The sequence below is a fragment of the Carassius carassius genome, chromosome 9, assembly GCF_963082965.1.
Source record: "Carassius carassius chromosome 9, fCarCar2.1, whole genome shotgun sequence".
NCBI classification, from domain to species: domain Eukaryota; kingdom Metazoa; phylum Chordata; class Actinopteri; order Cypriniformes; family Cyprinidae; genus Carassius; species Carassius carassius.
Genome location: NC_081763.1, coordinates 7,312,561 through 7,324,056, shown reverse-complemented (window position 1 = coordinate 7,324,056; position 11,496 = coordinate 7,312,561). Strand labels below are relative to the sequence as shown.

The following is an 11,496-nucleotide window of genomic DNA, read 5'->3' as shown; positions in this document are numbered from 1 at the left end:
TCCAGATCAGTGTCACATGATTCACCTTCAGAAATCTTTCGAATATGTTGATTTGCCGTAAAAAAGAAATCGTATCGATGCTGAAAACAGTTGTGCTGCTTCATATTTTTGTCGAAACTGTGATTAATTTTTTTTCCAGAATTGTCAGAGAAATACAAAGTTTAAAGGAACATAATTTACTCAAAAAAAATAAAAATAATAATAATAAATATATATATATATATATCCGTACTGTCATTTTTGATCAATTTAATGCATCCTTAATGAACAAAAGTGATAATTCTTTCAAAAAAAAAAAAAAACCTGACCCCATACTGTAGCGCATTAAAATGTAAAATAATCAATCATGCTAAATAATAGAGTATCTGTTGCACAGCTAACATCCACCCTGCAGAAGCGGCTGAGGTTCATAGGCAGGAGTTACTAGAGTAACTAGTTACTACTGTGTGTTTAGTTGCAGAAAGCATGTGCTGGTATTTTATCCTAAAACATGCCACAAAGACACTGGTTAGGCAGCTTGTCATGCAGGTGAACTGCTGTTAGTCAGGTTAAACAGGCGAAGAAAGCGTTCAGACACACACAACAGTCCTTACCATCGCCTGGCACTCACAACACACCTCACAGGAAGAAGATCACACATCTGTAACAGTGCAACAGCATCACAACATCAAACACTGATGACCAGCAGCGAATCACATTTCAGATGGCCAATCCAATCACATCTCAGCCTTTTAAAGTTCACATGAAACACTGTCTGCAACCCATATTACTTCTAAAAGGGCAAAACTCATTGGATTATGCTAATTGCAATCACCACTGGTCGAACGTTTGGAGTTGGTCACATTTTGAAATGTTTAAATGCATGATAAATAATATCAGGAACGTGTATTAGGAGAGCAAACACGGTCAGACTTCATGTTGGCTTTTCATGATGAAGTTCTGATGGCAATGAACCACCAAGAAAAGTGTCATTAATCACTGAAAGAGGTGATTTCTTTAAACAATGCTAGGAGCATTAATCATGGTGGTGGTAATGTCATTAAACGTGGCAGCATCGCAGCTCTCTCTCACGCAGATGCAGCGACTGAACCTCGCTCCTGGCAGCTGCTGATATTTCCACAACCGCTCGCTGGAAACCGATCCGACTTTTGCAGCCTGTGGTTTCACTGACCCAAACTTACGACTAAGATGATTATACACGACGCATCCTACAGCCAGGCCAATGATGACATTTTGTGTAATGAGGGAGAAATGTGAAATCCAGACATGAAGATGTGTGTGTGTGGCTGGAAGTCAATTTATGTATTAAACACTAAACTAAAGATCTATGTTCAGTCCTGAGTTGAATTAACGTATGCAAAGGTCAAGTAAACATCACAAAGGTGCTGAAAGGCATGAGGGATAATAATAATAAATGATGATAATTAACCGTCACGGAACATTTGGTTTTCCATCAATAGAATTCCTCATCCAAATTTTCTTTCTCCCTGTTCAAACGTTTTTTTTCTTTGGCTACATTTCTGCTCAACTCCAGCGATGGTCTGTTTCAGGAGGAGATTTTCATGCCAGTTTACAAAAACGATTACATGACATTCAAGGAATGTTTCACGGTCAGTATAAATTGAACTTAATCCTTAATTTGGCAAAAAACTAAAATGTAGTTATACATTTATCATGATTGCCTTTAGAGACTTTCATTGTAAATGCATTTCTGTAAACTGTATTTTTGCTTGCTTCATTAGATTGTTATTGTTGTAAATTATTTTATTCTTTATTTGAAATTATTTCCATTTTATAATTCATCCGTATTTTCTACATGTCTTTGATGCTGGGCATAGAGTTTAACTAATACATTTTAGAAGTTAATATAAAATTGCATTATTTTTAATTAATAAAATTAAAATATTATTATTGTTTTTGTTAAATGCTACCCATAGAGTCTAACATTTAATATAAGCTGGAACATTCCTTCTTGTATTTAATTTTTTTTTTTTAATGATTTACATTTTATAATTCATAGGTATCTTCTACATGCCGTGGATGCTGTCTGTAGAGCTTAACGTCTATTTAATTCACCTTTATTACACGCTATTATTAATTCTTCACTTTATTATTATTTAATGTATCCTGGAACATTCCTTTAAAGGATCGAGGAAATGAAATCTTGAAGGATTGATAATTCTGTGACCTTTATATTAAATGTAAATGTTAAACAGAAACTAGACCCGACTATACAGTAAGTAATGCCTAAAACACAGTTATCAAAAGGACCTGTTTTGGCCCGTATGAAAGATTTATTGATCAGACAACACTGCTGTATGCTGCTAACAACTGCACACTGTGTGCTTCATCCATCATCACAAACCTACTTCTGAAAATAAGGCTTGTTAACTCTGGATCTGGGATTGTGTAATAACTCTATAATAACATGGCATGGACACCATCATCTGCAGGTGTCTTTCGTCGAGTGAAACGAGCCTAATGGAGGGAAACCCCAGGGCTGTTGTCTGGCAGGGGCGAGTGCTGGGCTTCCTTCCCAATAATGAGCTATTAAAGAGGTACACAATCAGCTGACACTGATATACAGACTCTAGATGAGTGTGTTTCCAGGTTTCTAGAGTTGATTGAGCTGTAGAAATGTGTGTGCAAATGACATCCATTGAGAGATTGACCTTAATGTACATGTTTTTATAATTGTGTGCATTTGCCCTCAGGAAACGGATAAAGTCATCTGTGCTGTTTTCTCTGAAAATTTCATTTTCTATTAGTTTTATTTATGAAGAAAATGTCTGGATGCAACCATATAGCTTGTAACATCTGGTCATACGCTGTATTTGTATTTTCTAGAAATAAATAGAAACAATGAATCATTTTAGAATATAATAAAATAATGATTTTTATTTATTAAAGTATTGAATTATTTCCCTTATCATTATATTACCATTTTGGTCATGTGCTGTATGATTATGTTCTGCAAATAAAATGAAATATTAGTTTTGTACATAAAATAATTGTAATTATTTGCACAATTACTGTAATTGTATTGGCTATGCAGTGTACAACATTTTGGCTCGTTTGCTGTATTTTAAACAATAAATGAAATAATGAATCATATTATAAAAAAATAAAATAATTTTATTTATTTTTATTTATTTATAAAAGTATGTAATTATTTCCATTATTATTTATTATAATTTTATTGGCTATACAATGTAAAAGATTTTGGTTTTGTTTCATATTAATAATTGAAGAATTTTTTTAAATGTGCATATTTAATATTTAAAGACTTATATTTAAACATAATAAACTAACATTATTAAATAATTATAATTTTAAACAATTATATATTTTTTTATTTATAAAAGAACAGAAATTATTATTTTGTGCAAAAATGTCAGCATGTTGTTGGAGTGTTTCCACGAGTGACAAATAAAAGAGCAGATTGTTACCGGAGATGATCTTGGATCCAGAAACACAGACACCATCGGCACCGTCGCTAGTTGGCTGTGGTGGGGGCGGGCCGCTGGGTTTGGGCCGCGCTCGAGGGGTGGGCCTGGGGCGTGGCTGGGAGCTGTCGTAAGGAGGTGTCCCGGGAGGAGTGGGCGTCCTGGGAGGGGACGGTTCGGCTTCTTCTGTGCTCTGGGAAGGAGGTCGAGGAGGAGGGTGGCTGGGGGCCTGGATGGGGGTCTGGTTGTTGCGACGGGATGCAGTGAGAGGCTGAGGGGTGCTCGGGGCTGAGGACTGGTTTGGTGTGGGCTGGTTAGGAACCACTTTTACGCTCTGAGGTGTGGAAGGGGCGGCCTGTTTGGGAGGCGCCGGCGCCTGTTTCTTTGTACCTGAAACCAAACAGTCCAGACATGATTTTACATGACTAGACAACATGCATTTTAGGGATGCACTGATAATAACGTTTTAAATAATTGTTTTCTAATTAATTAGTTCATAAATGTCCTAATAACAAATAATTTTTTGTCTAAAATAATTAATTAATTAATTCATAAAACAAACAAAATATAAACACACAAAAATCTTTCAAATGTTACAAGTGCATTTAGACATCACAACATTATAACGTAGCAGTGTTATTAAATTATTATTTCAAAGAGTTTGATGAAAAGAAATTGATGAAATGAGCATAAAAATTAACAACTTACAACACAAAATGTAATAATATATATATATATATATATATATATATATACGCACTGCTGTTCCAAAGTTTGGTGTTAGTAAGAGTTATTGATGTTTTTGAAAAAATAAAAAGTATCTTATTTTCACCAATATGAATTTGTTGTATAGAAAACAATAAAAAATTATATATTGTGAAATATTATTAAAATTTCAAATAACTGTTTTCTATCTGAAAATAATAATTATAATAATATATATTATTATTATTTTATTTATTTTTTAATTTTGTTCTGTAATGGCAAAGCCAGATTTTCAGCAGCCATTAGTCCAGTCTTTAGTGACACGTGATCCTTTCGTGATATTTCTTGCCCAAGAATCTTTCATGAACAGAAAGTTTAGCATTTATTTGAAACAGCAATACTGTGATCAATTTAATGCATCGCTGCTGAATAAAAGTATAGATTTCTGCAAACTTTCAAACGGTAACCTGTAATACCACACAATAATATGAGGATTAGGACTGACCTCTGCGCACCACGAATGGACTGGGGCCCTTAGGACCTGAGGTCGGGGTCCCCACATTCAGCTGAGCGGGCGTCCCATTCGAACCTCCCGGCCCGTTCCTCGTGGCAGGGGGCGTGGATGCAGGATCTCGGGGGGTGTTACTGGGGAGAGAAGAGAAGCACGTCTCATGGGATCACACTGCAGTATGTGTACACCTATCAGTTCACATGCAGCGAAGTTAAAATGGTCTTGCACTATATACAGTAGTACATGTGTTAAGGAAAAACAGTTAGCATAGTTAGCAGTGTGTTATTCGGCATGCACGCCATCTTTTCCACTAAACAAAGAATAAGCAATAGAGAAAGTCAAGGCAGGACACACAAATTCAAGAAATAGAGAATATTCTGCAGAAAAGAGACACTAGACTCAACTTGAGAGGCATTTGCTTCAATCTTCCCCATTTGATTAAAACATAAATCAATTATAACTTCATAATAAACGTTTAATAATAAACTACATTTAATTTATATTTATTTATTTTGAAACAAAAAAATCCTACACACTATCCAAACATGCAAAAACTATAAAAAAAAAAACAAAATCAGTTTATTTATAATAATTTTTAGTTTCAGTACAACAGTTTCACAGTTTAATTTTTACACAGCAGGCTATATATTAAAACTTAATTTACTTAATTCTGGTAAATTGAAACACTTTTTTTATGTTTTTATTTATTTATATTTTTTTGCGATTATGATGACAGCGATTTTTTTTTTAATTATCCTGAATTAACCCTACATATATAGAGAGAAACGGGGTTCACTCATAAAACATGTGTCCTGGGCCCTGTGAATTTGAGTAATGACCCTGTCTGGATAAATTTAGGGTAGAAAATAACCTTAATCAAGGGTGCAACTGTAATAGTTTATGACTTTCCAGTGATCATTTTCTGATTGTAATTGTGTTTAAAGCAAAAAAACAACATGAGAATGGCACAAAAAGATGACGTCCATGACACAGCGACAAACAACAGCATTTGATTATTGCCATCCCAGGTCTCCTGAAATGTTTCTAACCTTTCCCTGTGATTACACCCGATTGTTAGCCGGGGTTTTGAAGCAATAATCAAGAGAATGGCACAAAACGACACACAGATCTCCTGACATCTGGCAGCGGTGGGAGATTTTTACGGTCGCTCCAGTCCTTACCTGTTCTCCGCGGGCTGCTGATCTAAAGGCTGATGGGTCTGAGGAACCGCCTGCCCAGCCTCCAGACCCCCGCCAGTGGGCGACAGGGGGAAGGGCTCAAACACGTCAATGGGAGGGAGAGAGGGCTGGAAGTTAGGCAAGGAGTGCTGCTTTTTGGTTAATGTGCCAGGTCTACGAGGGGCGATTTCCGGCTGTTTGTTAGCAGGGCTACAGGGAAGAGGGGAGACAGCATGAAACACTCAACCCAGAGACTGACAGTGGGGTATTAGTGTCCACAGAAGGACAGGAGACATGTGATGAGAACAGCTGAGATTTCAGATGGTTTGTCAAATTTGAGGATTCAGCATCCCAACTTAACATAAAACATAATTCTGTATACACACACACACACACACACACACACACACACACGTGTACTCTATATATACTCTTTCTGCAAGTTTTATAGTTATGCCACAGGAACAAAACTAGTGTGAGTAGTAGTAGAGTAGTATTAGTAGACTAGTAGTGACTGTCACTTAACCTATTCATCAAAAAAATGTGATTATTTAGGATAACCACTAGTGTGTGTTGCTCTGAGACCTGTGATGGTTGCTCTTCTTTGGAACTGGTTTTGCTGACAGAGCAAAAATAGCCAATAAATATGTGACCCTGGAGCACAAAGTCGCTGGGGTATATTTGTAGCAATAGCCCAAAATACATTGTATGGGTCAAAATGATTGAATTTTCTTTTATGCCAAAAATCATTAGGATATTAAGTAAAGATCATGCTCCATGAAGATATTTACCTACCGAAAATATATTAAAACGTAATTTTTTATTACTAATATGCATTGCTTAGAATTCATTCGGACAACTTTCCTCAATGTTTAGATTTTTTTGCACCCTCAGATTCCAGATTTGCAAATAGTTATTCAATCCTAATAAAACATACATTAATGGAAAGCTTATTCATTCAGCTTTCAGAAGATGTATAAATCTCAATTTCGAAATATTTACCCTTATGATTAGTTTCATGGTCCAGGGTCAGCTATAAAGTATAGTGCACACTATGCAACTGAATGTTGCATTGCTAAATGTAAAAATACAGTAAATTTACAGGCAAGTGAGAACAAACATACACAACAATGACGGAGCACATGGTACTGTTGTTGCTGCTCAAGAGTTTGCTAACGTGGTGAAGATTTACTTGACCAATATTACAACCAACAGCAGAGACGCATCATATACAACATATAATCGTCACTTCCCTACATGTACTGTTTACTAACAAGGGGACATCGCCATCTACTGGCCTGGCATACGTTATACAGTGTTTTGGGCCGTTTTCGCAGATATGTGTAAATGCAGATCAATTTGAAAATGTTGTCATGTCTACATGAAACTTTTTAAAAACAAGGGGAAAACCTTTCAGTTTTTGACTACAACGTTGTCGTGTAAACTGAGGGTTAGGAAATCACGGGGTAATTTCCATTTTTGGGTGAACTATCCATTTAATATGTTCTTATTGTTAACTAAAACTATTAAAAATAGTTTTTACTTTAAAAAAGTATAATTATATAATTATAAAAACTAATAAAAATGAGAAAGCAGATAACAAAATGTGATAAACCTGGTCTTTTATGAATACTGTCAGCTCTTTGACGGATTGCTTTTGTTCTTCTTTTGCAAGCATCTGCTAAATGCATAAATGTAAAATCACTCAAACTTAAACTAAAATAAAAAAATGTACATGTAAAAAATAAAAGCTAATTAAAAATATTAAGAATTACCATAAAATAAATATATTTATAAAAAGATGTATTTGTAAATATTACTAAAATAACATTGGCTGTACTTGAGTTGCTTATTAATGAAGCAGTCAAATCTATTTTAGAAAGAGACATGTCAGCCGGTGACATTCAGCTGAAGGACTCTCCTGTGCCTGAGGCACAAAAACATTCACCTTTACATTCTCTGAATTTTAGGTGTGATGGTCTGCGGGAGAGGAGCTGTTTGACTCGTTCTGAACATACCAAACCAACAAGAGCACTGTTGACAGGGGACTGAACATTTCCTGCTTCCCCTCACTGAAAAAATAGAACTGGAATTATAGAAACTAGGCCTGGATTTACTGGAGACACATCATTTCATTATAACCTCTCATTTCTTTTAATGCTGCATCAGTGTTTTTGAAATGCAAGTCAAAAACCTGGCTTTTTTCTTCTCTGAAATGGGCACCCATTTCATAATAATGAAATATATCAGTAATGCATTTATACAAAGCTATGAGCATAAAGTTCATTTATTTCAGAAAGCATACAATAAGGCCTAAAAAAAAAAAAGTTTGGTTCCGGTTGGTTGTCAGTTGAGGTCATTGGTCGGTAGGGATTTTTATTTTATTTTATTTATTTATTTTTTTCTCCAGTGGCAGTTTTACACACACACACACACACACACGCGCGCGCGCTGATTTTAAATGTGTGTACCGGTACTTTTACGACAGTGATTCTGTATTCCCGTTTAAACTCTGTTGTTGCCATAGACACGCAAAACGCACACACACACACACAAAAAGCCTTCGCGGGAGTTTGACAGGCGATCTCATAGTAGATTAACATGGAGGATTTGAACTTGAAAAACGGAGTGTACAGACATCTTTTTGTAATCAAACAACATTCTTTATGATGTTCATTTATGTGGTTTATTTGATTTTGATGCTATAAATTAACTAGAAGCAAGAGACGATCAGTTAGTTTTAACTGATGATCTAACTTACAGCGATCTGTTCGACACATTCAAGAGCCACAAAACGGTATTTATTGTTTACATTTCTTTAAAAAATGACCACATTTGAAAGGTGAAATAACCAAATGAGACTTTGTTTCATATTAAAAGTAAGCTGGTAATGTTAATGTCCTGTCTGTCAGCATGTTGTCAGTGCCCTCTCTGTTCCGCGATATATTGTTGACTCCCCCCGTGTTTCTCTTAATGTTACGATTTCCAAACCTTAAGTTATAGCTCACTTTAGGAATTGACAGTTAAAGGGTTTTGATGCAATACTTAATGGTTTTTAACGGATTACTTAAGTGTAAAACAGCATTTAAAGGAAACTGTAATTTAATTAACGATGTGTGAAAGACCGTTCTTCCCCAGTCTCATAAAATAAATTTGGGTCGCACATAAATTGACAGGGTCAGTCGGAAACCGGAACCAAACAATTTTATTTTTTAGGCCTAAGCAACGGTTGACAAAATCAAAAAAAAAAAAATCTAAAGAAAAACAAAGCAAAACTGAAAAAGATGAATGTGTCATATGAAATCAATAGATTCAGGTCTCAGACTGTCTGCTTTGACCGTGACGGACTCACTGGCCACTACAAATGATGCGGACACTACTGTAGAGTTGGAGTCATGTCTATGATTGCAGGGTTGAGACTTGTACCTGTCTTTGCGGGGTGTGTCAGATTCGAGCGACCCCTGGCTGCCTGGGCGCCTCCTGTCTATGGTTCCAGCTTCTGAGTCAGGGGTCCCGGGGCACCCAGGCATAGCAAACATGCCTGAAACATTGAAGTCCTCGTCTGAAGAGCAAAAGAGCGGGGGATATTAAGACACAGCCATGACTGAGTAAACTCAGAGAACACTGATCTTAACAAAGTCAAGCTCAGTGCCCATCCCTAGTGACTTTAATAATAAAAATAAAATACATATTAGATAAAAAAAAAAAAAAAAAAAAAATTTAATAAACTTTAAAAACTCAAACAAAAAATTAGAAATGTTAAGTTGTCAACTAACTTAGATTTAGTACTAAAAGCAATAAAATTAAAGCTATATAGAAATATTATTACAAACCAATAAAAATGACAAAAGCACATTACATTATGTGCTTAACCTGGTAATGTCTATTACAAATATTGTTACTTCTTCATGTTTCATTATACAGACAAATATAAAAACATTAGGAATATTGTTGGCTTTTTGAGAAATTGCTTTTGTTTTGTGCTATGTTTTGCATGTTGCTTTGTATAAAAGTGTTTGCTAAATGCATAAATTAACAATTACAGTTTTTTTGTATAATGCATGTTTTCTATTATGCTTTTTATATATTGTGTTTTGTTGTACAGCACTTTGGCGCAACTCTGTTGCTTTTAAATATCCTATGGAAAACAATTTTGACTTGACAAAATTAACAAAGCTTCAAATAAAATTCTAATGAATACAAAAATACGAAAAATAAATCTAAAATCCAAGATGGAGGATGAAGCATTGGTTATATATCAATATTTTAGGTAAAGCTCTGAAAAGTATTGCTAAAAACGTAATATTTATTAACAAGTTCTTAGCTTAGCAAATGTGAGTTTAATGCTCACATTAGATCATGGCTGCAAATTGTAATTTGCTGTTTTGCAGGTATTTGATTCAAATCTTTATAATGTACAGCTGTGTTTCAAGCCTGATTTCAAATGTGACTCTTCCAATAGGAAGCTGGAAATTCCATGTTTGAAATTTCAAAGCTGGAAAAGGCAGAAATAGCATGCAGCATATTCAGCTGGAAGCGTTAGTCAAATCTCCATTGCGCTTCTCGTGAGGAGTCACTTATGAGGTTACATCCCATTTAAGATCTAGACAGTTAGCAGTGAGGAAGCTCACTAGGTTTTAGACAGGGCAACTCTGACCTTCAGGGAAGAACCAGCTTGCATGGTTGATTATCAGTTCTATTATAGACACCACATGGATGGAGGTAGTAGCTGCCATCTCAGCCAGGCTTCTAGAAGAACAACAAAACTGCAACATATCAAACTGTTCCTCAAGACACCTAAACAAGGACATTTAACTGATAACATAATCAATTTGAGAAGTATTATGGGTTATTATTATGTGAGTGGATTGCTGTTGGGTTATCTCACCCCTCTGTCCTGGCCCACAGTAAATTGGGTCCCAGTACGATGGCGATGTTGCTTGCCGTCATCTTATTTACATCACTTCCCAGAGCAAGCTTGGCAAGAAACTTCACCAGGTACCTTCACAGACACAGATTAGCTTGTTACGATTACAACAGCCATTACAGGACAATGTCAAAAGTTAGTTTAGTGTATTAACAAGCAGACCTAAAGTTGGACTTGTTGGCCTTTGGTAACATGTCACATACCACCCACAGTGCCTGAAGCCTCTTATCAGGGTCAGAGATACTGCAGAGCAGAGAAAACAAGAGAAAAACAGATATATGTTACAAGGATCTCATAAGCGGCTTCAGCACACAACAAAAACTGAAAAGCAAGTAGATATAATCACTTTTTATATGAGTGATGAGTTTAAAACATGAAACATCTTCATCCATTTCATTTCTTAAACTCGCACACTTTTTAATCAGCAAAATATAAGCATGGGTGTCATTTTTCACGGCTTTTTCTTTACAGGAAGTGACACTTTATTTTGCATTTAGGGTTAGAACTAAAAATATCAAATGAATACAGCCTTGTTAGACATGAGAGACTTCTTTCAAAAAAAATTAAAAACATTGCCGGCCGCAAGGTTTTGGTGGTGTATTTTGAATTGAAGCATGTAAATAATGGGTTGTTGGTTTTGATAGATTATGACTGATACAGAATTATTATATTAGTTGCTCTTCAAAGCTAATCTCTTTGCAATTCATTGTTTGTTTGCTAATATGGTTT

At 35.5% G+C, this 11,496-nt stretch overlaps 1 protein-coding gene across 2 annotated transcripts in view; it reads right to left on the bottom strand.

Moving 5' to 3' along the window:
- The window catches only part of LOC132148817 (rho GTPase-activating protein 17-like), a 32,563-nt gene that overhangs the window by 1,402 nt on the left and 19,665 nt on the right, over nucleotides 1–11,496 (bottom strand). Inside the window, exons 13-19 of one of the 2 annotated variants that reach the window (XM_059557537.1) lie at nucleotides 10,930–11,010; nucleotides 10,729–10,842; nucleotides 10,498–10,589; nucleotides 9,267–9,402; nucleotides 5,844–6,050; nucleotides 4,657–4,796; nucleotides 3,450–3,836 (exon numbers count right to left, since the gene is read on the bottom strand). In XM_059557537.1, coding sequence (XP_059413520.1) covers nucleotides 3,450–3,836; nucleotides 4,657–4,796; nucleotides 5,844–6,050; nucleotides 9,267–9,402; nucleotides 10,498–10,589; nucleotides 10,729–10,842; nucleotides 10,930–11,010 — 1,157 coding nt within the window. The remainder of the gene's footprint in view (nucleotides 1–3,449; nucleotides 3,837–4,656; nucleotides 4,797–5,843; nucleotides 6,051–9,266; nucleotides 9,403–10,497; nucleotides 10,590–10,728; nucleotides 10,843–10,929; nucleotides 11,011–11,496) is intronic. The other variant, XM_059557538.1, reaches the window with a different exon arrangement.